At 50.2% G+C, this 24,735-nt stretch overlaps 2 protein-coding genes across 3 annotated transcripts in view; one reads left to right on the top strand and one right to left on the bottom strand.

Moving 5' to 3' along the window:
* The window catches only part of prkcz (protein kinase C, zeta), a 28,145-nt gene extending 7,308 nt beyond the window's left edge, over nucleotides 1-20,837 (top strand). For both annotated transcript variants that reach the window (XM_029827704.1, XM_029827703.1), the window contains exons 6-19: nucleotides 3,272-3,357; nucleotides 7,986-8,117; nucleotides 8,410-8,497; nucleotides 8,709-8,755; nucleotides 8,828-9,022; nucleotides 11,947-12,044; nucleotides 12,160-12,246; nucleotides 12,596-12,731; nucleotides 12,828-12,915; nucleotides 12,995-13,114; nucleotides 14,188-14,267; nucleotides 15,402-15,491; nucleotides 17,507-17,622; nucleotides 20,372-20,837. In XM_029827704.1, coding sequence (XP_029683564.1) covers nucleotides 3,272-3,357; nucleotides 7,986-8,117; nucleotides 8,410-8,497; nucleotides 8,709-8,755; nucleotides 8,828-9,022; nucleotides 11,947-12,044; nucleotides 12,160-12,246; nucleotides 12,596-12,731; nucleotides 12,828-12,915; nucleotides 12,995-13,114; nucleotides 14,188-14,267; nucleotides 15,402-15,491; nucleotides 17,507-17,622; nucleotides 20,372-20,459 — 1,451 coding nt within the window. In that variant the 3' untranslated portion in view covers nucleotides 20,460-20,837. The remainder of the gene's footprint in view (nucleotides 1-3,271; nucleotides 3,358-7,985; nucleotides 8,118-8,409; nucleotides 8,498-8,708; nucleotides 8,756-8,827; nucleotides 9,023-11,946; nucleotides 12,045-12,159; nucleotides 12,247-12,595; nucleotides 12,732-12,827; nucleotides 12,916-12,994; nucleotides 13,115-14,187; nucleotides 14,268-15,401; nucleotides 15,492-17,506; nucleotides 17,623-20,371) is intronic.
* A 1,301-nt stretch (nucleotides 20,838-22,138) lies between these two features.
* On the bottom strand, nucleotides 22,139-24,348 carry si:ch73-70k4.1 (FA core complex associated protein 20). The gene is made up of 5 exons (XM_011621435.2): nucleotides 24,006-24,348; nucleotides 23,743-23,878; nucleotides 23,475-23,581; nucleotides 23,014-23,312; nucleotides 22,139-22,943 (listed from the first exon to the last, which is right to left on the bottom strand). The coding sequence occupies exons 1-5, from the start codon at nucleotides 24,180-24,182 to the stop codon at nucleotides 22,871-22,873; spliced, it is 792 nt and encodes a 263-aa protein (XP_011619737.2). The 5' UTR covers nucleotides 24,183-24,348; the 3' UTR covers nucleotides 22,139-22,870.
* Nucleotides 24,349-24,735: the final 387 nt, after the last annotated feature.

The following is a 24,735-nucleotide window of genomic DNA, read 5'->3' as shown; positions in this document are numbered from 1 at the left end:
ACGGACGAGCGACACAGAGCAGAGGCCTCCATCTTTTCTTTTGTGCTTCTATTTTCTGCAACAGTCTTGTAAAGGAGAACGAGTGCAGGAATAAACGGAGTTGAAAGCCGAGAAAGGAGGTGGATAATTAAAGTAATCCAGGGAGGAGAGTGGAGGAGGGGATGTAGGAGTGTGTATCCTCACACACGCACGCGTGTCCGCACACACACACACACACAGCCTGGATTATGTGCTGAAAGAGGTGGAGAGAAGGAAAGAAGGCAAACGGTGAGCTTCCTGGCTGCATCCATCCTTTCTACATCACCTCATCCTCTCAGACCATGTCTGCTCCTCTTGGCTGTGTGTGTGTGTGTTTGTGGTTGTGTTGGTGTGTGTCATTTCCCATATTTGTGTAAATGATTTCATTCATGCTACCTGCTAGCAATGTTAGCATGACTGTAGCACCTGTCAGCGTCTGACATGCTGCTGCTCTGTAAATGTGCCTTCATGTGTTGGACGTGATGCAGCATCCATGAGGACACTGGTCCCTCCCGACAGGGGACGTCTCTGTGAGACTGACAGCTGTCACTCCAAAAATGTGCAGACTGACCTTGAAAACAGCTGTTGATGCACACGCCTCGCATGCCCGTCAGGCTCCATCGGTGGGATGGTGGTGGTTGGGCCACAGCTTGTGTCAGGATGGAGCAGCAGCAATGAAACCGTTCTAATAAACCTGGACGTTTCTGTCGGCACCAGACATTATTGAGGCTTTCAAGTTGAATCATGGATTAGGATTACGTATGTTTGGAGTTCGTTGTGCTCGGGTTCAGTTCGGATCCTCATATTTCTTCCTTCTGTTCTGTAAACCAGCAGAGTCCAGACCAAAGAGCTGTCCTTATTCCAGATCAGCTGTGGGGGGGTTGAGGGGGAGACATCCTCTAAGCTAAAGTTATGGACAAACCTGCCCAAACCTTGTAAATAAGCAGAATGTGTTCTATAAAACGCCATTCACTCAATAATGCATTTTTAAAACTTAAATGTGAAGCAAAAATCAACAAGAAAAAATGGTGGAATGCTTGTTCGTCCACCAGTCCAGGTGATGGCACTTGTTGAGTGGACATAAAAGACGGAGACCTAGGGAGGCTCGGCCCACCGGTTCGGGTCAGTACTGAAGAATAGGGGCCGCTGGCCATGGGCCAATGATCCTCTTCATGCATCTGTCTTTCTTTCTGCGCGTATGTCCAGCCAACAGGCGCCACCACCTGGTGTGGAGGACAAACCACAAGGCCACGCGAACATTCTGCTGTGTGTTTCATAGTTAGAGGTTCTGGTGTCAACGGTGTTTTATATTCAAAACCATCTTTTATTTACTTTATTTGTGGTTTGAATTTTACTCTAGATAAAGTCAAATGATGGTGAAGAGGTTACTTATTTGATCTCAGGAAAATCTAAACACATCAATAAAATCTGGTGACCAATCTGGTTTTCAGTGTGCTGATAAGAACACCCCCCCAACCTGTTCTGGAAGAACCTCAACATCAACTGATCTCTGCTCAGCCTCAGCAGTGAGATGAGTCTTTTTTACTTCTGATTGTTTCATGATTGTGCGCGTGTGTCTGCCAGGACACAAATGGCGGCACGTTCTGGTGTGTCTGTAGAAGCTCCTCCAACAGCTCCAGATGAATAAACCCTCCTGGATTATCTGGACAAGCATCTTTTCAAACCAGTACAGTTTTAATGAGTCTTTGTGCAGAAAGAGACACGCACACAAAGGCTGCAACCCCCTGTTAGCAGGAGGGGGCGCTGCTGATACGCAGTTGTGTCTCCAGTATAGAGTTGCTTTTTCACTCCTCTACAGCCCGCAGGTATCACGCACGCTCGAGTACGATTGGTTGGAAATTTGGGGTGTGTGTTTATAGTTACACACCTTCTGTGTGTAACTATAACTGGATGTGTGTGAATAATAAATAACCCAAACAATTTTGGTGAAGTGGATGAAAAGCAAGAATGGAGTTTTAAAGTTGAATAACGAGCATACAGCTAGCTACAGACGGTAGCTACTTCCCTCTCCCACACCCTCAGATGTCAGAGCAAACTAGGACACCAGCTGTTTGGTCTCAGGTTCTATTGCTGGAAGAAGGTGAACTTGGTTCAATTTAAAAAAAAAAATGTTTTCTCTGGTATTGTTCCTGACTTGTAAATATTTGAAAATGTGAGATGATTCTAAGTTGCCTTTAAGTTGGTCAGATGAGGCACAGACATTGTCACTATATAAGTCCTTCACAGTGGCCGGGCCTTTCCAGGCCCAGAAAGGAAAACCGGATCTGACCAAGAGGGATGAACTGTATGATTCTGACAAGTATAGCAAAGATGTTACACGCCCCCGTGTGCTGATCTCCAGCTCTTTGTTTACAAGACCTGGTCCTGGTCCAGGTCCTGCCACAACTTCATGGATGTTCATGTGAAATCGCCACCTCCTCCCTCCTCATGAAAACCACGGCCGCCCTCCTTGCTAGCTACAGCTAGTGAAATGGGTTAAGAGGAAACAAAACATTCACCTGAGATTATCGGGTAAAGAAAGGGTCAGAACCTGGATTAACATTGGCTTTTCACTTCGTGGTTTATATCTACACATAAAATCATTCATATTTGAGTCCAGCGTTTTTAAAATTTACGGTCAACCATTGACACGGGGAGTTTGCCAAAATTCAACATCACTTTTAGGGCGTTGATCAGAGCTTTGTAGTTCAGTGTATAATGCGGATCAGGGTGTTCCAAGATGCTTATTCCCACAGCTTTCCAAAATGATTTCATTTGATTCAGAATCTGTGAGATGGATGCGACACAACAGGATTACGAGCTCAGCTTATAACACTGTAATTATCTAAGTTGGGGGGCAATGTTTGGGTTATCTAGCACTTACTGCAAGGGGCTAAATACACAAGGCAAACAACAGAGGGCTCAGAGGACAGCCCTGTGGAACACCACAGTATGGATGGAAGGGGTGACATCTGTTTGGTGAGGAGTGGGGACACGAGCTAAATCTCTTGCTCAGGTTAAATTCTCTGATTGTTAGCAGCGTGTCTTCCAAATCCACCTGTCCAAATGCCTCGTGATCATCAAGTACTACAGAGTTTGACTTGTTTTGTTTGCTGTATACAATATTTAGCAACCCACAGACATTAGAAAAGGAAAAGCTGCAATATTGGCGTCAGCACAGTACGGAACGGCTCTGTTGGTTTCCCATTACACCATTCTACCTGTGCAATGTAAGAAGTTTCCTCTCTTGTAGAATCTATTTACCGGGCCAGAGCAAGAAGATGGCGGAGGCTGTATCAAGTGAACGGACACCTCTTCCAGACTAAACGCTTTAACAGGGTGAGTGTCCACAAATGTAACTGTAGTTCCATCCCAGTGACATTCTGGCTGCCAGTGGCGGTACTACACTGCCGTGTGATATTTGGAGAAACAGGAAACAGATATGTGCAGAGCACCCGTTTCGCCTTCTCTCCATGTGTGTGCAGTTAGCAGATAGCACAGTTGCTAACTTGTACTTCTCTTCTACTATAGTGTCTGTCTTGATCTGTGTCTTGAGTCCTGCTGCACTGGAGGGCCAGTGTCCTGCACATCTTAGGCTTGTTACCTCAGGGAGGGATGTCAGATACTAGTTCTTGGGGACTGGGAACTGGGACACACCTTGAATCAATGCCATGGGGTTCCTCCAAGAACATATGTTGGGTTGCTCTCTTAGCTTTCAATGAGAGCCCCTGCAGTTGTGAAGGGCCCTGCTCCAATGCTCTGACCACAACTGCGTCCTGAACTTTATCCTCTGAGGAGGATGGACTGGGGGAAGATTAAGCTCCTTTCAAAGCTTTTAGGTTTTACTGGGAGTTTTACTAGGTTAGGGTTTACCCTGAGAACAGGGTTAGGTTAGGGTTAGAGTTAGAGGGTTAGGGTTTACCCTGAGAACAGGGTTAAGTTAGGGTTAGGGTTAGAGGGTTAGGGTTTACCCTGAGAACAGGGTTAGGGTTAAGGTTAGAGGGTTAAGGTTTACCTTGAGAACAGGGTTAGGGTTAAGGTTAGAGGGTTAGGGTTTACCCTGAGAACAGGGTTAGGGTTAAGGTTAGAAGGTTAGGGTTTAACCTGAGAACAGGGTTAGGGTTAAGGTTAGAGGGTTAGGGTTTACCCTGAGAACAGGGTTAAGGTTAGAGGGTTAGGGTTTACCCTGAGAACAGGGTTAGGTTAGGTAACCCTCACCCTGCTAACGACTCTCAGGTGACCACCCAGATCATTAGCATGCAGATGGTCCACAGGGGCTATATATTTTCAAGCTCTCTCCCCAGCAATTTCAGAACTGAAGAAGCCTTCTGGATAGAAGGCGAAACGTCTTCAAGAGAAGAAACCCAGTCCAGTTGACATAGAAAACTACCTTGGATACAATGACCTGGATGATTGAGAATCTACACAGACAATCGGTTAGGTTAGGGTTAGAGTTAGAGTATTAGGGTTTACCCTGAGAACAGGTTTAGGGTTAAGGTTAGAGGGTTAAGGTTTACCCTGAGAACAGGGTTAGGGTTAAGGTTAGAGGGTTAAGGTTTACCCTGAGAACAGGGTTAGGTTATGGTTAAGGTTAGAGGGTTAGGGTTTACCCTGAGAACAGGTTTAGGGTTAAGGTTAGAGGGTTAAGGTTTACCCTGAGAACAGGGTTAGGTTATGGTTAAGGTTAGAGGATTAGGGTTTACCCTGAGAACAGGTTTAGGGTTAAGGTTTACCCTGAGAACAGGGTTAGGTTAGGGTTAAGGTTAGAGGGTTAGGGTTTACCCTGAGAACAGGGTTAGGGTTAAGGTTAGAGGGTTAAGGTTTACCCTGAGAACAGGGTTAGGTTATGGTTAAGGTTAGAGGGTTAGGGTTTACCCTGAGAACAGGGTTAGGTTAGGGTTAGAGTTAGAGGATTAGGGTTTACCCTGAGAACAGGGTTAAGTTAGGGTTAGGGTTAGAGGGTTAGGGTTTACCCTGAGAACAGGGTTAGGTTAGGGTTAGAGGGTTAGGGTTTACCCTGAGAACAGGGTTAGGGTTAAGGTTAGAGGGTTAGGGTTTACCCTGAGAACAGGGTTAAGGTTAGAGGGTTAGGGTTTACCCTGAGAACAGGGTTAGGTTAGGTAACCCTCACCCTGCTAACGACTCTCAGGTGACCACCCAGATCATTAGCATGCAGATGGTCCACAGGGGCTATATATTTTCAAGCTCTCTCCCCAGCAATTTCAGAACTGAAGAAGCCTTCTGGATAGAAGGCGAAACGTCTTCAAGAGAAGAAACCCAGTCCAGTTGACATAGAAAACTACCTTGGATACAATGACCTGGATGATTGAGAATCTACACAGACAATCGGTTAGGTTAGGGTTAGAGTTAGAGGATTAGGGTTTACCCTGAGAACAGGTTTAGGGTTAAGGTTAGAGGGTTAAGGTTTACCCTGAGAACAGGGTTAGGTTAGGGTTAAGGTTAGAGGGTTAAGGTTTACCCTGAGAACAGGGTTAGGTTATGGTTAAGGTTAGAGGGTTAGGGTTTACCCTGAGAACAGGTTTAGGGTTAAGGTTAGAGGGTTAAGGTTTACCCTGAGAACAGGGTTAGGTTAGGGTTAAGGTTAGAGGGTTAGGGTTTACCCTGAGAACAGGGTTAGGGTTAAGGTTAGAGGGTTAAGGTTTACCCTGAGAACAGGGTTAGGTTATGGTTAAGGTTAGAGGGTTAGGGTTTACCCTGAGAACAGGTTTAGGTTAGGGTTAGAGTTAGAGGGTTAGGGTTTACCCTGAGAACAGGGTTAGGTTAGGGTTAGGGTTTACCCTGAGAACAGGGTTAGGTTAGGGTTAGAGGGTTAGGGTTTACCCTGAGAACAGGGTTAGGGTTAAGGTTAGAGGGTTAGGGTTTACCCTGAGAACAGGGTTAGGGTTAGGGTTAGAGGGTTAGGGTTTACCCTGAGAACAGGGTTAGGTTAGGGTTAGATGGTTAGGGTTTACCCTGAGAACAGGGTTAGGTTAGGGTTAGAGGGTTAGGGTTTACCCTGAGAACAGGGTTAGGGTTAAGGTTAGAGGGTTAGGGTTTACCCTGAGAACAGGGTTAGGTTAGGGTTAAGGTTAGAGTGTTAGGGTTTACCCTGAGAACAGTGTTAGGGTTAAGGTTAGAGGGTTAGGGTTTACCCTGAGAACAGTGTTAGGGTTAAGGTTAGAGGGTTAGGGTTTACCCTGAGAACAGGGTTAGGGTTAAGGTTAGAAGGTTAGGGTTTACCCTGAGAACAGGGTTAAGGTTAGAGGGTTAGGGTTTACCCTGAGAACAGGGTTAGGGTTAAGGTTAGAGGGTTAAGGTTTACCCTGAGAACAGGGTTAAGGTTAGAGGGTTATGGTTTACCCTGAGAACAGGGTTAGGGTTAAGGTTAGAGGGTTAGGGTTTACCCTGAGAACAGGGTTAGGTTAGGGTTAAGGTTAGAGTGTTAGGGTTTACCCTGAGAACAGTGTTAGGGTTAAGGTTAGAGGGTTAGGGTTTACCCTGAGAACAGTGTTAGGGTTAAGGTTAGAGGGTTAGGGTTTACCCTGAGAACAGGGTTAGGGTTAAGGTTAGAAGGTTAGGGTTTACCCTGAGAACAGGGTTAAGGTTAGAGGGTTAGGGTTTACCCTGAGAACAGGGTTAGGGTTAAGGTTAGAGGGTTAAGGTTTACCCTGAGAACAGGGTTAAGGTTAGAGGGTTATGGTTTACCCTGAGAACAGGGTTAGGGTTAAGGTTAGAGGGTTAGGGTTTACCCTGAGAACAGGGTTAAGGTTAGAGGGTTATGGTTTACCCTGAGAACAGGGTTAGGGTTAAGGTTAGAGGGTTAGGGTTTACCCTGAGAACAGGGTTAGGTTAGGGTTAAGGTTAGAGGGTTAGGGTTTACCCTGAGAACAGTGTTAGGGTTAAGGTTAGAGGGTTAGGGTTTACCTTGAGAACAGGGTTAGGGTTAAGGTTAGAAGGTTAGGGTTTACCCTGAGAACAGGGTTAAGGTTAGAGGGTTAGGGTTTACCCTGAGAACAGGGTTAGGGTTAAGGTTAGAGGGTTAGGGTTTACCCTGAGAACAGGGTTAGGGTTAAGGTTAGAGGGTTAGGGTTTACCCTGAGAACAGGGTTAAGGTTAGAGGGTTAGGGTTTACCCTGAGAACAGGGTTAGGTTAGGTAACCCTCACCCTGCTAACGACTCTCAGGTGACCACCCAGATCATTAGCATGCAGATGGTCCACAGGGGCTATATATTTTCAAGCTCTCTCCCCAGCAATTTCAGAACTGAAGAAGCCTTCTGGATAGAAGGCGAAACGTCTTCAAGAGAAGAAACCCAGTCCAGTTGACATAGAAAACTACCTTGGATACAATGACCTGGATGATTGAGAATCTACACAGACAATCGGTTAGGTTAGGGTTAGAGTTAGAGGATTAGGGTTTACCCTGAGAACAGGTTTAGGGTTAAGGTTAGAGGGTTAAGGTTTACCCTGAGAACAGGGTTAGGTTAGGGTTAAGGTTAGAGGGTTAGGGTTTACCCTGAGAACAGGTTTAGGGTTAAGGTTAGAGGGTTAGGGTTTACCTTGAGAACAGGGTTAGGGTTAAGGGTTAAGGTTAGAGGGTTAGGGTTTACCTTGAGAACAGGGTTAGGGTTAAGGGTTAGGGTTTACCTTGAGAACAGGGTTATGGTACCGTGTTTCAGGCAGGCTCCTCAGCCCTCTACCTTTGAGTTTCTTCTGAGCATCGCTGCAGAGTCTTATAGGTGCTGCAGAGTCAGAGGACCTGTGATGCTCTGAATGACCACTGTGCAAAGGTGAAGGTGGATTAGACTGCTACTCCAACTGTACATACCTCTACTACCACCAATACTGCTGCTACTACTGCTTATTGCTGCTGAAGTATCTCTGTTGTGGCATGTGGCGCATGTGTGAAGGTGTGAGTGAAGGTGATCACATGACCCTGCTCACCTGTGCTGCTGCTGTGTGTGTGCAGAACGTGCCCTGCGGCCGCTGCGCTGGCAGGATATGGGGCCTCAGGACGCAGGGCTACAAGTGCATCAACTGCAACGTGCTGCTGCATAAGCGCTGCCACAGACTCCTCCCACTGACCTGTCCCCTGCTTATGGTGGGTGACCTTCAGACACTTTCATCTTTAGTCTTTCATGTTTGTGTTTCTGCTTTTTAAAACTAGTAGGAACCAACACATCTGATGGTGATTCGTGGACTGAACCCTGCAGAACAATGATGCAATACAATCAGATACCTTTCGAATTTTGCCTCAAAGGTCCAGAAGCTAAAAGTGTCTGTCTTATGTCTTCTTGAAGTTTCTACTTTAGCTTGGTTGGATTTTGAAATGGCTCATTCTCCGGAGGGAGTTTTGCTTTTCTGTCAATAAATGAGAGCTGGTGTTTCTTCAGGATCCAGTCATGCCATCACAGGAACCCCCTCCAGATGACAAGGGTGAGGAGGACCTTGCACCTGTCCTCAGCGAGGACACAGACGGGAGTGAGACAACTTTCCTGTTTTCAAACATGAATTAAGGCTGCTCTCTTGGTTAGGGTTCACACACTCTCTTTGGTTCTAACATTGATGAAAGACTTCACCAACCCTCTCTAACATGCGTGTGACATGTCCATGGCCTCTGACCACCATGATGTGTTCTCCGACTCCCCCCATAGGCCAAATCAACAATATAAACTTTCTGTGTTTGTTTCAGTCTTTTTACCAAATGAGCGAATGGAGGCTAAAACGGACGATTCTGAGGTGAGAAGGTCACATCACAACACAAACGAGTGTCCCCTCTAAGCACACATCCATGCTCTTTGACTCCTGCAGGACATCAGTGCAGTGGTGGACGGCATTGGCGGCATGAAGCTGTCCCAGGCTCTAGTTTTGGGTCTGCCCGACTTTGAACTGATTCGTGTGATTGGGCGAGGCAGCTACGCCAAAGTTCTCTTGGTGCGTCTGAAGAAGAACGAGCAGATGTACGCAATGAAGGTGGTGAAGAAGGAGCTGGTCCATGATGATGAGGTATGTAGTTAAAACAGGAAGTTCTGGTTCTGGGCTCAAAGCTGCTGGTCCATCCAAAAGTATAAATCAAAATCCCCAGCAGATTTTTTTGTGTCATCATTCCTAAATCCACATCAGCCTGGTGGACTTTGCTCATCCAGGTAGCTTACAAATTTACCCATGTTGCTTAGGAGATGTTTCCTGGAGTGATCGCCACTGACAGATTACCTTGATGTTCCGAGCTTCTTCACTAGCAAATAAATAAGCTCAGCTAGCTTTAATGTCATTTCTGTCAATATGCTAGCTCTCTGAACTAGCATGTATAGACTCATGGATAGAAGAAGACATGTAAAACTCTGTTGATAACAACACAAAGTTCAGTCTGTCTTTAATCCAGATGAGGTTCTGGCCTGAAGTGTTGGGATCCGGAAGGTAAAAGGACTTATTTTCAGCTCTCATCTTTAGACTGAAGAGCTGCTTGTCCATAATTATCTCAGTCTGACTGCTGATTTAAAAATCAAAAGTAGGAAATTTAACCAGACGTTCCTAAAGTAAAAGATCTCCTCAAGTAGAAATTCTACAGTGTTGAATTCATGTTTGCAGAGAAGTTTGCCAAACGCAAATATGAAGGCACAGTTAGGGTCAGGATCAGGATCTGGGTCAGGGTTAGGGTCAGGATCAGGATCAGGATCTGGGTCGGGGTTAGGGTCAGGGTTAGGGTCAGGATCGGGGTCAGGGTTAGGGTCAGGATCGGGATCTAGGTCGGGGTTAGGGTTGGGGTTAGGGTCAGGATCGGGGTCAGGATCTGGGTCGGGGTTAGGGTCAGGGTTAGGGTCAGGATCGGGGTCAGGTTCAGGATCTGGGTCGGGGTTAGGGTCAGGGTTAGGGTTGGGGTTAGGGTCAGGATCGGGGTCAGGGTTAGGGTCAGGATCGGGGTTGGGGTCAGGGTTAGGGTCAGGATCGGGGTCAGGGTAAGGGTCAGGGTCAGGGTTAGACTCAGGGTCAGGATCGGGGTCAGGATCTGGGTCGGAGTTAGGGTCAGGTTCAGGGTTAGACTCAGGGTCAGGATCGCGGTCAGGGTTAGGGTTGGGGTTAGGGTCAGGATCGGGGTCAGGGTTAGGGTCAGGATCGGGGTTAGGGTCAGGATCAGGGTCAGGATCGGGGTCAGGATCAGGGTCAGGGTTAGAGTCAGGGTCAGGTTCAGGGTTAGACTCAGGGTCAGGATCGGGGTCAGGGTTGGGGTTAGGGTCAGGATCGGGGTTAGGGTCAGGGTCAGGATCTGGGTTAGGGTCAGGGTTGGAGTCAGGGTTAGGGTCAGGATCGGGGTCAGGGTAAGGGTCAGGGTTAGAGTCAGGGTCAGGTTCAGGGTTAGACTCAGGGTCAGGATCAGGGTCAGGTTCAGGATCTGGGTCGGGGTTAGGGTCAGGGTTAGGGTTGGGGTTAGGGTCAGGATCGGGGTCAGGGTTAGGGTCAGGATCGGGGTTGGGGTTAGGGTCAGGATCGGGGTCAGGGTAAGGGTCAGGGTTAGAGTCAGGGTCAGGTTCAGGGTTAGACTCAGGGTCAGGATCGCGGTCAGGGTTAGGGTTGGGGTTAGGGTCAGGATCGGGGTCAGGGTTAGGGTCAGGATCGGGGTTAGGGTCAGGATCTGGGTTGGGGTTAGGGTCAGGGTCAGGATCGGGGTCAGGATCAGGGTTAGAGTCAGGGTCAGGTTCAGGGTTAGACTCAGGGTCAGGATCGGGGTCAGGATCAGGATCTGGGTCGGGGTTAGGGTCAGGTTCAGGGTTAGACTCAGGGTCAGGGTTGGGGTTAGGGTCAGGATCGGGGTTAGGGTCAGGGTCAGGATCTGGGTTAGGGTCAGGATCGGGGTCAGGGTTAGGGTCAGGATCGGGGTCAGGGTAAGGGTCAGGGTTAGAGTCAGGGTCAGGTTCAGGGTCAGGATCGGGGTCAGGGTTAGGGTCAGGGTCAGGGTCTGGATCAGGATCTGGGTCAGGATTGGGGTTAGGGTTGGGGTCAGGGTTAGAGTCAGGGTCAGGTTCAGGGTTAGACTCAGGGTCAGGATCGGGGTCAGGATCTGGGTCGGAGTTAGGGTCAGGTTCAGGGTTAGACTCAGGGTCAGGATCGCGGTCAGGGTTAGGGTCAGGGTTAGGGTTGGGGTTAGGGTCAGGATCGGGGTCAGGGTTAGGGTCAGGATCGGGGTTAGGGTCAGGATCTGGGTTGGGGTTAGGGTCAGGATCAGGGTCAGGATCGGGGTCAGGATCAGGGTTAGAGTCAGGGTCAGGTTCAGGGTTAGACTCAGGGTCAGGATCGGGGTCAGGATCAGGATCTGGGTCGGGGTTAGGGTCAGGTTCAGGGTTAGACTCAGGGTCAGGGTTGGGGTTAGGGTCAGGATCGGGGTTAGGGTCAGGGTCAGGATCTGGGTTAGGGTCAGGGTTGGGGTCAGGGTTAGGGTCAGGATCGGGGTCAGGGTAAGGGTCAGGGTTAGAGTCAGGGTCAGGTTCAGGGTTAGACTCAGGGTCAGGATCGGGGTCAGGGTTAGGGTTGGGGTTAGGGTCAGGATCGGGGTCAGGATCTGGGTCAGGGTTAGGGTCAGGGTCAGGGTCTGGATCAGGATCTGGGTCAGGATCTGGGTCAGGGTTAGAGTCAGGGTCTGGATCAGGATCTGGGTCAGGATCGGGGTTAGGGTTGGGGTCAGGGTTAGAGTCAGGGTCAGGTTCAGGGTTAGACTCAGGGTCAGGATCGGGGTCAGGGTTAGGGCCTAACATTTGATGTGGCATCGTCAAATGAGAAAAACGGCACCTTTTCACCTCCATCGTTCCAACATGCTCTTACGTCTCCTCATGAGAACCTTCAGAAAAAGCTGTTGGTTTAAGAGAGTCTGACTGACTGCCTTGATGTTTCTGGTCCTGATGAACCTGGATGAATCTTCTTCTCTGGTTCCTGTGCAGGACATTGACTGGGTTCAGACGGAGAAACACGTGTTTGAGCAGGCGTCTGCCAACCCTTTCCTGGTCGGCCTCCACTCCTGTTTCCAGACACAAAGTCGGTAAGGATGGTGTGTTCCTGAAGAAATGAATGGAATGTAGAATTTCTACGAGAGCTCAAGAGAACCGTCTCTTTAATGAACCTCAAAGTTTTAACTGCTCCCCTCTGGACTTCAGGTTATTTCTGGTCATTGAATACGTCAAAGGTGGTGACTTGATGTTTCATATGCAACGACAGCGGAAGCTTCCTGAAGAACATGCCAGGTAAGAACAGTACCGACCTGAAGGAGAAAAGAGAACACTGGAGGTTTTGTGGACAATAGCGCACGTGACAGAAGTACACACGTGTTTAGTGGGTTCTTGTCCACTATGAGGTCCCTCCTCTACGGACAAACAGAGTCGTCCAGAGTTTAAGGACAACCGTCATGGTGGAGAACATCTGTTCTCTCTCACTCACTCACGCACGCACGCACGCACGCACGCACGCACACACACACACACACACACACACACACACACACACACACACACACACACACACACACACACACACACACACACACACACACACACACACACACGTCCGTAATCTCTGAACATTTCTCCTTCTCAGATTTTATGCGGCTGAAATCTGCATTGCTCTGAACTTCCTGCATGAAAAGGGAATTATCTACCGTGACCTGAAGCTGGACAACGTGCTGCTGGACCATGAAGGACACGTTAAACTGACCGATTATGGAATGTGCAAAGTAAGCCCCCTTTGGTGCCGTTTAAAGGCCGGTGGACGGACAGACAGCCGTTGAAGGCTCAGGTCTTTTGACATCTTCTTCATCGTCTTCTCTCAGGAGGGAATTCAACCAGGTGACACCACCAGCACCTTTTGTGGAACACCAAACTACATTGCACCAGAGATCCTGAGAGGAGAGGACTATGGTGAGTGAGGTCCTTCCTTCTGAAGCCTCGGTTCAGAAGTGAAACCATAGATCACATGATGGCGCTTTGGTTCTGACAGGCTTCAGTGTGGACTGGTGGGCGCTGGGCGTGTTGATGTTCGAGATGATGGCGGGCAGGTCTCCATTTGACATCATCACTGACAATCCTGACATGAACACAGAGGAGTATCTGTTCCAAGGTAAGAGCCAATGTATGTGGGCACGTTTTGATGCTACCAAATATTTCTATTTGTTCAAAGAACTCAAATTGGTTTGGTTCCTATGGAGACAGCCACAATCACAGACAGAACAGAACCACTACTTGAAAACAGGCATTTATCAAAGCGTTCGGTTAGCCAATGGGATGGCCAGTTTTTGCTGCCTGAGCTGGATCTCCATTCAGGTCTGAGGGAGAAACATACAGTGGAATTCCATCAAGTCCAGGAGGAGCATCGAGACCATCAAGACTAACAGCAGTATCGAAGCCATCGGGAGCATCAAAACCAACAGGAGTGTGGAGACCATTGAGACCATTAAAGCCATCGGGAGCATCAAGACCAACAGGAGTGTGGAGACCATTGAGACCATTAAAACCATCGGGAGCATCAAGACCAACAGGAGTGTGGAGACCATTGAGACCATTAAAACCATCGGGAGCATCAAGACCAACAGGAGTGTGGAGACCATTGAGACCATTAAAACCATCGGGAGCATCAAGACCAACAGGAGTGTGGAGACCATTGAGACCATTAAAACCATCAGGAGCATCAAGACCAACAGGAGTGTGGAGACCATTGAGACCATTAAAACCATCAGGAGCATCAAGACCAACAGGAGTGTGGAGACCATTGAGACCATTAAAACCATCGGGAGCATCAAGACCAACAGGAGTGTGGAGACCATTGAGACCATTAAAACCATCGGGAGCATCAAGACCAACAGGAGTGTGGAGACCATTGAGACCATTAAAACCATCGGGAGCATCAAGACCAACAAGAGTGTGGAGACCATTGAGACCATTAAAGAACACAGCACACAAGACAGAGACAAATGGACGGACACATTTGTTGTTAGCATGTTAGCTTTCTGATTGTTTCTCTTCTCTGTGACTGTCGGTGGAATAATTATGTCTATTACAATGTGTGGATTTCAGATAAGTGAAGTCTGTTTTATTTGCTGAGGTTAAAGGTCACTGCTACTGTGGTGATGATCAACACGTGTCCTCAGTTTGGCAGTCTGACCGAACCGTCCTTCTTCTGATCCCATCCAACAGTTATTCTAGAGAAGCCCATTCGTATTCCCAGATCTCTCTCGGTGAAAGCTGCCAGTGTGCTCAAAGGGTTCCTCAACAAGGTCAGAACCCTCACGTTCACTCACAGTCCAAAGCTTGATGACACCAATTCAGCTGCCACTATACCTACTCATTTACCCCCTCTACCCCAGTATACCCACTCATTTACCCCCTCTACCCCAGTATACCCACTCATTTACCCCCTCTACCCCAGTATACCCACTCATTTACCCCCTCTACCCCAGTATACCCACTCATTTACCCCCTCTACCCCAGTATACCCACTCATTTACCCCCTCTGTCCCAGTATAACCACTCATTTACCCCCTCTGTCCCAGTATAACCAGTTACTGACCCCCCTGTCCCAGTATACCCACTCATTTACCCCCTCTACCCCAGTATACCCACTCATTTACCCCCTCTGTCCCAGTATACCCACTCATTTACACCCTCTGTCCCAGTATAACCACTCATTTACCCCCTCTGTCCCAGTATAACCAGTTACTGACCCCCCTGTCCCAGTATACCCACTCATTTACCCCCTCTGTCCCAGTATACCCACTCATTTACACCCTCTGTCCCAGTATAACCACTCATTTACCCCCTCTGTCCCAGTATAACCAGTTACTGACCCCCCCTGTCCCAGTATAACCAGTCATTTACCCGCTCTGTCCCAGTATAACCAGTTACTGACCCCCCTGTCCCAGTATACCCACTCATTTACCCCCTCTGTCCCAGTATAACCAGTCGTTTACCCCCTCTACCCCAGTATACCCACTCATTTACCCCCTCTGTCCCAGTAGAACCAGTCCTTGACCCCCTCTGTCCCAGTATAACCAGTTACTGACCCCCCGTCCCAGTATAACCAGTCGTTTACCCCCTCTACCCCAGTATAACCAGTCATTTACCCCCCCTGTCCCAGTATAACCAGTCATTTACCCCCTCTACCCCAGTATAACCAGTCATTTACCCCCTCTGTCCAGTATAACCAGTCATTTACCCCCTCTACCCAGTATAACCAGTCATTTACCCCCCCTGTCCCAGTATAACCAGTCATTTACCCCCTCTACCCCAGTATAACCAGTCATTTACCCCCCCTGTCCCAGTATAACCAGTCATTTACCCCCTCTACCCCAGTATAACCAGTCATTTACCCCCCCTGTCCCAGTATAACCAGTCGTTTTGTCCTCCTCCAGGATCCAAAGGACCGGCTGGGCTGTCAGGCCCAGATGGGTTTCACAGACATCAAGTCTCACACATTTTTCCGCAGCATTGACTGGGATCAGGTGAGGATCTGGGAATGTCAGGGAATGTCCATCTGATCCGCTGTGTGTTGGAATAATTCAGTTCCCACAGAAGATTGTCTCCTGGTTGGGAGGTTTGTCTCCTGGTAAAAGACAGATGAAGTGGAACTTGTTTTTGTTTTCACTTGGTTAATTTGGGTATGTTGATCTGCTAAAGTTGTTAGCTTCAGGTAGTTAGCAAGTGTTAACATTCGGTAGACACTTCGTGTGAGATGTTGTCTCTTCAGAGGAATCGTTCACCCACCAGCACAGAACTGTCATCTGGAGGAGGAACTGAAGAGGTGATGGAGCAGAGGGGATGAGGGTGCTTTAGGACATTCAGTCCTTTGACCCAGTGGGGACATAAATAGTCCCAATTCCTACCAAACTGGTCAGAGCTGGAAAAGCCTCTAAGATGAGTCACATCCTCCAGTTCCGTTCAATGGTCTAGTTGACTCTCGGCTAGACATCCAAGAATTAGGATGAACATTCTCGGACACTCGTCCCTCTATGGCCCCGGGGCATTTGGACAAGGTTCTCATGTGTTTCTAGTCTTCAGCTGCCTTTACCACAGCAGGAGAACAAAACTGCCAACAAAACATCAGAAGAAGAGACAGTGACACAAATATGAAGAGTGGTGAAATCCAGCGTTAACAGGTCGATGTGGTCAAGGGCCAGGCTAACCCTAACCCTGACCCAGGTCAACGTGTCTGACCTCCAGCTAACTGACTGGTGACTGAGTGAACAGATTTTAGTGCAACCATCCTCGTTTTTCCACAAAAAGGTTTCAAAGGCAAGAATGTTGCCGTTGGTAAGACTAATCAGTCATTTATTGGCTTGTCAAGAAATTGCTGAGAAATGCAGCAGTTAGGTGAGCAGAAGACTTTTGAATCTGCTGTCAAATCAAATCAAATCACCTCTATTGATCAGCATCTGTTAGACTCAAAATTGCCTTAAGTGTTAGAGTTAACAGTTTAACAGGCTCATATGGGTGAGGGTCAGAGTTAGGGTTACTCCCCTTTAACAGGCTCATATGGGTGAGGGTCAGAGTTAGGGTTACTCCCCTTTAATAGGCTCATATGGGTGAGGGTCAGAGTTAGGGTTACTCCCCTTTAACAGGCTCATATGGGTGAGGGTCAGAGTTAGGGTTACTCCCCTTTAACAGGCTCATATGGGTGAGGGTCAGAGTTAGGGTTACTCCCCTTTAACAGGCTCATATGGGTGAGGGTCAGAGTTAGGGTTACTCCCCTTTAACAGGCTCATATGGGTGAGGGTCAGAGTTAGGGTTACTCCCCTTTAATAGGCTCATATGGGTGAGGGTCAGAGTTAGGGTTACTCCCCTTTAACAGGGTCATATGGGTGAGGGTCAGAGTTAGGGTTACTCCCCTTTAACAGGCTCATATGGGTGAGGGTTAGAGTTAGGGTTACTCCCCTTTAACAGGCTCATATGGGTGAGGGTCAGAGTTAGGGTTACTCCCCTTTAACAGGGTCATATGGGTGAGGGTCAGAGTTAGGGTTACTCCCCTTTAATAGGCTCATATGGGTGAGGGTCAGAGTTAGGGTTACTCCCCTTTAACAGGCTCATATGGGTGAGGGTCAGAGTTAGGGTTACTCCCCTTTAACAGGCTCATATGGGTTAGGGTCAGAGTTAGGGTTACTCCCCTTTAACAGGGTCATATGGGTGAGGGTCAGATACTTATCCCACTGACCAAAGATGCAGAAGCGCTGAAGCAGCAACCTGAGTCACTTTAGAAACCAGGAACCCTAACCCTAACTAACCCTAACCTTAACCTTAACCAGGAACATGATGATGGCGTCACTTTTAGTCATTTTAGTCAACTGGTAACTTTTAGAATGAAACTTACTGAATCATAAAAATACAATCAGAAAGATTATTGATAGAATTATGATCATTAGTGTAATAATGATTATTGTTGTTGTCAATCACAACAGATCATTTTCTTCTGTGTGTGTTCAATAAAACATTTTTGTAATTAGTTTTCTGTTTTGTTTTAAAGCTTGACAAGAAGGAGGTGACGCCGCCCTTTAAGCCTCAAATCCTCGATGATTATGGTCTGGAAAACTTTGATACACAGTTTACTAACGAGCCTGTGCAGCTAACGCCGGATGATGAGTGAGTATGACCTCAGGGGAGGAGGAGAGGGGAGGAGGAGAGGAGGGGAGTAGGATAGGGAAGGGAGGGGGATAGGGGAGGAGGATAGGGGAGGAGGAGAGGAGAGTAGGATAGGGAAGGAAAGGAAAGGAGGGGAGAGGAGGATAGGGGAGGAGGATAGGGGAGTAGAGGAGAGGAGAGGAGGGGAGAGGGGGATAGGGGAGGAGGATGGGGAGGAGGAGAGGGGAGGAGGAGAGGGAAGGAAAGGAAAGGAGGGGAGAGGAGGATAGGGGAGGAGGATAGGGGAGTAGAGGAGAGGAGAGGAGGGGAGAGGGGGATAGGGGAGGAGGATGGGGAGGAGGAGAGGGGAGGAGGAGAGGAGAGGAGTAGGATAGGGAAGGGAGGGGGATAGGGGAGGAGGATAGGGGAGGAGGAGAGAAGGAAAGGAAAGGAGGGGAGAGGAGGATAGGGGAGGAGGATGGGGAGGAGGAGAGGAGAGTAGGATAGGGAAGGAATGGAAAGGAGGGGAGAGGAGGATAGGGGAGGAGGATAGGGGAGTAGAGGAGAGGAGAGGAGGGGAGAGGGGGATAGGGGAGGAGGATGGGGAGGAGGAGAGGAGGGGAGGAGAGGGGAGTAGGATAGGGAAGGAAAGGAGGGGAGAGGGGGATAGGGGAGGAGGAGAGGAGGGGAGGGGAGTAGGATAGGGAAGGAAAGGAGGGGAGAGGGGGATAGGGGAGGAGGATAGGGGAGGAGGAGAGGAGAGTAGGACAGGGAAGGAAAGGAGGGGAGAGGGGGATAGGGGAGGAGGAGAGGAGAGTAGGATAGGGAAGGAAAGGAGGGGAGAGGGGGATAGGGGAGGAGGATAGGGGAGGAGGAGAGGAGAGTAGGATAGGGAAGGAAAGGAAAGGAGGGGAGAGGAGGATGGGGAGGAGGATAGGGGAGGAGAGGAGGGGAGAGGGGGATAGGGGAGGAGGATAGGGGAGGAGGAGGGGAGGATAGGGAAGGAAAGGAGGGGAGAGGGGGATAGGGGAGGAGGATAGGGGAGGAGGAGAGGAGGGGAGGAGAGGAGGGGAGTAGGATAGGGGAGGAGGATAGGGGAGGAGGAGAGGAGAGTAGGATAGGGAAGGAAAGGAAAGGAGGGGAGAGGAGGATAGGGGAGTAGAGGAGAGGAGGGGAGAGGGGGATAGGGGAGGAGGACAGGGGAGTAGAGGAGAGGAGGGGAGAGGGGGATAGGGAGGGGGGAGTAGGGAGGAGGGGAGTAGGATAGGGAAGGAAAGGAAAGGAGGGGAGAGGGGGATAGGGGAGGAGGATAGGGGAGTAGAGGAGAGGAAGGGAGAGGGGGATAGGGGAGGAGGGGAGGAGGGGAGGGGAGAGGGGAGTAGACGAGAGGAGAGGAGGGGAGAGGATAGGAGGGGAGGAGGAGAGGAGGGGAGGATAGGGGAGGAGGGATAGGGGAGAGGGGGATAGGGGAGGAGGAGAGGGGGTATATGGGAGGAGGGGAGGGGAGAGGATAGGAGGGGAGGGGGAGAGGGGAGGATAGGAGGGGAGGGGAGGGAGAGGGAAGAGGGGAGGATAGGGAAGGAGGATAGGGGAGGAGAGGAGGGGAGAGGGGGATAGGGGAGGACGATAGGGGAGGAGAGGAGAGGGGGATAGGGGAGGAGAGGAGGGGAGAGGAGAGGAGGGGAGAGGAGGGGAGGGGAGGGGAGGAGGATAGGGGAGTAGAGGAGGGGAGAGGGGGATAGGGGAGGAGGAGAGGAGGGGAGGAGGATAGGGAAGGAAAGGAAGGGAGAGGGGGATAGGGGAGGAGGAGAGGAGAGGAGGGGAGAGGAGGGGATAGGGAGAAGAGGATAGGAGAGGAGAGGAGGGGAGAGGGGGAGAGGGGAGGAGGATAGGGGAGTAGAGGAGAGGAGGGGAGAGGGGGATAGGGGAGGAGGAGAGGAGGGGAGTAGGATAGGGAAGGAAAGGAAGGGAGAGGGGGATAGGGGAGGAGGAGAGGAGGGGAGGAGAGGGGGATAGGGGAGGGGAGAGGGGAGTAGACGAGAGGAGAGGAGGGGAGAGGATAGGAGGGGAGGAGGATAGGGGAGGAGGATAGGGGAGAGGGGGATAGGGGAGGAGGAGAGGGGGTATATGGGAGGAGGGGAGGGGAGAGGATAGGAGGGGAGGAGGAGAGGGGAGGATAGGAGAGGATAGGAGGGGAGGAGGAGAGGGAAGAGGGGAGGATAGGGAAGGAGGATAGGGGAGGAGAGGAGGGGAGAGGGGGATAGGGGAGGACGATAGGGGAGGAGAGGAGAGGGGGATAGGGGAGGAGAGGAGGGGAGAGGAGGGGAGGAGAGGAGGGGAGAAGAGGATAGGGGAGGAGGATGGGGAGGGGAGGATAGGAGGGGAGGAGGAGAGGGGAGGATAGGGAAGGAGGATAGGGGAGGAGGATAGGGGAGGAGAGGAGGGGAGAGGATAGGAGGGGAGAGGGGAGGGGAGGAGGAGAGGGGAGGGGAGGGGAGGAGGATAGGAGGGGAGAGGGGGATAGGGGAGGACGATAGGGGAGGAGGGGAGGGGAGGAGAGGAGGGGAGGAGATGGGGGGAGGGGAGGTACAGTAATGTCACGTTCCACCTACTTCCTGATTGTGTAGCATGAATCTCCATTCTCAACTTTCCCCTTTTGAAAGTTCTGGTCTGAACTCTGCAGAAATGATCTGATTGGTTTCTCGTTAAAACTTCTGATTGGTTTCTCGTTTAAAACTTGTTTCTTCCTCTGTTCTTCTCGTTTCCTCAGCGATGTGATCAAAAGAATCGACCAATCAGAGTTTGAGGGGTTTGAGTACATCAACCCTCTGCTGCTGTCCGCTGATGAGTCGGCGTAACCGTCTGCATCTGAGGGAAGAGGACCAAGGTCGACGGGGTCAACAGGCCCTCAGGAGCGGCCAATCACAAGACGGGGGCGTCTCCTTCCTGGGGGGTCAGATGGGGGTTGATGGAACTGCTCTGGTGTGCAGGAGGAACCAGAACGTTGGGCTCAGAGTCCCGTCTTCCACGTGTCTGCTGGACCTGAGCAGGGAGCCGTTGGTTTCTGTGCCTGTTCCCGTCTCATCCTGGTCAACGGACGTCTGACCTGCACTTTTTCTATTTTTCTTCTACTGTGGAACAAGAATGTGACCGTATGAGAGGAACGCTCAATGCCACCGTTCCATGGAAGAAAGAGGCTTTTTCATCTGAAAATACTGCATAAAGAATCCTGAATATTGGGGGGGGTTCTTGGGGGGGGGGGGGGGGGGGGGTAACTGGGGGAGTAACTGAAAGGTTTTAAAGAAGTGCCTCAAAGGTTGAATGGGTTTATCTCTGACAGCACTTTTCTGTAACTGGTTTCCAGCCACGTGTGTGGATCCAAATCTTTCATGGAGAGTAATCAGCGTACTGGGGGGTGCTCCGTCCGTCGGGGGGGTCGCGCAGTACTGGGGGGTGCTCCGTCCGTCGGGGGGGGTCGCGCAGTACTGGGGGGTGCTCCGTCCGTCGGGGGGGTCGCGCAGTACTGGGGGGTGCTCCGTCCGTCGGGGGGGGTCGCGCAGAGTACTGGGGGGTGATCAGTCCGTCGGGGGGGGTCCGGTCGCGCAGATACGGGGGGGTGACTCCGTCCGTCGGGGGGTCGCGCAGTTAGGTGGGTTGCTCCGTCCGTCGGGGGGGTGGGTAGAGAGTACTGGGGGGGTGCTCCGTCCATGCTTGCTGGTGAGCTCAGGTTCTTCGCACCCCTGCTGCCATCACTGAAGCTGATACTGATCACATGACCCACTGATCACATGACCCACTGATCACCGGTAGCTTCAGGGTTGAGCCTCCAATTGCAGCACAGATGCTGTCTCAGCTTCTTTGGTCCACTGGATGTAGACGAGATGGGCCCACGTGGAGGTTTATCCACTGAAAAGAACATTCTAGTCTTCACTTTAGCTTTTCATCATTCGTTTCTTCACACGAGACCACAGGGACTCTTTCTGCTCGCCTCACCCAAGGACAGGATGGACATGAAGACCTTATTTTGGGACACAACAGTTTCTTCTTCACATTGGGAGGATTTATTGAATGTTCAAAACTGGAATCTAGGCTCAGTCTTCTGGTATTTGCTTTAAAGTAAGACAGCAGCTCACTAACGGTTCAGCTCTGAACTCAGATGTTCTGGCAACGTTCCTGCACCTACACACAGCGAACCAGCAACATCTGCAATAAGGAGGCGACGGGCTCCCAAAGTCCAAGACCAGATCTGCTCAGAGCTGATCCTGATCCACTGGATCCTTCAATGACACCACTGATCTTTATGATGCAGACTCATTTTGTTTGGTTGCATCTTTGTAAATGTCTTCATTTGATTAAAAACAGTTTCTGTGGCCCTTCAGAGTCAGAGAGGTGTGTGTGTGTGTGTGTGAATACACACTTTAGTGGAGGAGGGAAGGAGAGAGGAGGGAAGGAGAGAGGAGGGAAGGAGAGAGGAGGGGAGGCGAAACCAGTCAGACAGAGACGGGTTAGTTCTCTAACGTTCCCACTGACCCATGAGCAGCAGAAGAGAACCTTTAATGTTCTGAATATAAAGTGCAGAATCCCTCGTGTTACCATGGCAACAGTTTCAGATACATTTGCAGCACCGTGACCACACATGAGAGAGTCTGGATGTTTGAGGTCACCTGCACCCTGAAGAACACCAACACCACCGGAGGGGGTCCACCACCGGAGGGGGTCCATTACTGGAGGGGTCCACCACCGGAGGGGGTCCACCACTAGAGGGGGTCCATTACTGGAGGGGGTCCACCACTAGAGGGGGTCCACCACTAGAGGGGGTCCACCACCGGAGGGGGTCCACCACTGGAGGGGGTCCACCACCGGAGGGGGTCCATTACTGGAGGGGTCCACCACCGGAGGGGGTCCACCACTAGAGGGGGTCCATTACTGGAGGGGGTCCACCACTAGAGGGGGTCCACCACCGGAGGGGGTCCACCACTGGAGGGGGTCCACCACTAGAGGGGGTCCACCACCGGAGGGGGTCCACCACTGGAGGGGGTTCACCACTAGAGGGGGTCCACCACCGGAGGGGGTCCACCACTGGAGGGGGTTCGGGCCGTACCATCATCCAGAAACATGAGACAAATACGCTTTCTGAAAGTCATTGTGGTTCAGCTGCTCTGTTGTGCTGCAGGTCTCAGGAGCTCCTCCTCGTCCTCCTTCCTCTGTGGTGTCTGCCTGAACAATGTTCTCAGGCAGGTTCCTCCCTGTTGCGTGACTGACCTGATGCTCACCAGGTCATGTCTGTCCTGACCTCAGACAGACAGAGGGCCAGGTGGGTGTCAAGATCCATCTGGGAGAACCTGTAGAAGCAGGACAGGATCAGTGAGGCTTTTCAGTGGGTTGAACTGAAATGACTAAAACGTTTCTAACCCAGAAGGAAACAACAGGCAACACATGGGACATCTCTGCAGAACTGCTGCTGGTTCCGGTCCACAGACACTCGTCTGCTCCACCCTGCTGTTTGACGCTGCTGAAGATGAAGATGAAGATGAAGATGGAAGTGCTGGTTTGTGGTCGTGACTGGAAACAGTCTTGATGTTCTGACTGGTGACCGCTGCTTCTGCTGGAGGGTCGGTCTGTGCTGGACTGGAAGACGACTTTGGAAAGGGAGGGACGTCTTGAGTGTTATCACGGTGGTCCTGGTTGACCACAGTCGCCGATGTGAGACCCTGATGTACCAAACAAAAGTTCATAAAAATGTTTGGTAGGGAACGACACCGTCAGAAACGAGCTCACTGCTTTTTATGGTTGGGTTATCAATGCCAAGCCATGAAGGTCCAGACGATGCAGATCAGGTAACGGGACAGAACTATTTAACGATGCTAACTCACCTCTGTGGGAGACTGTGGCAGTTCTGGAACTTGGTATCGGTGCTGGTTCTCTGGTTTGGTGAGAAAAGCCTTCAGGGTCAGAGCCCAGAGTATCTCCACAGCAGGTTCTGTGTTCCACCATCACAAGGTTACACAGTCAGGTCACCGGGTTCAACGAGACCCTGGTCATGGGGTCATGGCTCAGGACTCACTCCTCATTCTGAGGTTTCCAACCAAAGATCTATTTCACAAACAAGCCAACAGAATTTTAAAAGGAGAAAATACCCACCCAGAGGGCTTTTTTTAGGAACCCCGTTTCCGTCCGGTAACAAGTCGCCAAACGTGTTTCCGCAATCTGGAGGTTTGGTCCCGACCTCGGGGTTCTGGAAAAGGGAGCCGGAAACGGCTGATGCGGATCCGGATTCCTGCTTTTCCAAAAGACAGAAGTTAAGACAGTGAAGTTAATGGAAGTCCCAGCCCTGGTTCCGCCTGGTGTATCCAGGTCAGGGCAGCCTGTGCATCCCTCGGGGACCTGTAAGGACCTGTACCCGCCTTGGACTCCCCCGTCCCAGCCTGCGGACCCCCCCAGGCTCGGCTCTCCGGTATCGCCGGGCTCTCCTGCCATGTGGGATTCCTGTTCGGAGCTTCTCTCGGTGACAGAGTTCCTTGCTGATTTTCCACAAACGTCTTCCGTCTTTTCAATTTAGATTTGAAATGAATGTCACACATTTTCTCTGCTTGTTTTCACCGTAGAATCAAGTCGCGCCACTTCCTGGTTTGAAACGGTCACGTGTTTCTCTTCTAGCCAATCAAAGAGTTTCACCTTTAACGCACAAATGTGAACAGAATAACGATCATTTAAACTTATACGGTAAAATCTACAGTCCTGGGCAAAAAATAAAAAGCCTTATATAAGCCTTATTATAAAGGCAACACATGCTGTAAGTGTCTATATTAGCTGTATACATAATGAGCATTAATGATTAAATATTTATGTTCCCTGCAGCATCCTGGAGAGAATGACGCACCACGTGACCGCTCGGCTGTACGATGGTTCCGTTATAATGAGACGTTGAAATTAAATATTTATTATACACATTTTTACAGCATTGGAAAACTTTAAGAAAGTTTGTCCTATTTTTCATCCTACATAAATTATATTAAAACAAAAAATATATCCACACCATCTTTTTCCATTTTCATATTTTTTGAAAAAGCTCCTGGGAGCCGCTAGGGCGGCGCTAAAGAGCCGCATGTGGCTCCAGAGCCGCGGGTTGCGACG

This window comes from Takifugu rubripes, chromosome 20 (genome assembly GCF_901000725.2).
Source record: "Takifugu rubripes chromosome 20, fTakRub1.2, whole genome shotgun sequence".
NCBI classification, from domain to species: Eukaryota; Metazoa; Chordata; class Actinopteri; order Tetraodontiformes; family Tetraodontidae; genus Takifugu; species Takifugu rubripes.
This window is presented reverse-complemented; position numbering and strand designations above follow the sequence as displayed.

Bases quoted from the DNA above. Each gene is read 5' to 3' on its own strand.
- si:ch73-70k4.1 (XM_011621435.2), bottom strand. From the start codon at position 24,182: ATGTGTGACATTCATTTCAAATCTAAATTGAAAAGACGGAAGACGTTT. The intron at 23,879-24,005 runs GCGGGTACAGGT...TTGGAAAAGCAG, and splicing joins CTGGGACGGGGGAGTCCAAG to GAATCCGGATCCGCATCAGC. The intron at 23,582-23,742 runs GTGGGTATTTTC...GGTGGAACACAG, and splicing joins TCCTAAAAAAAGCCCTCTGG to AACCTGCTGTGGAGATACTC.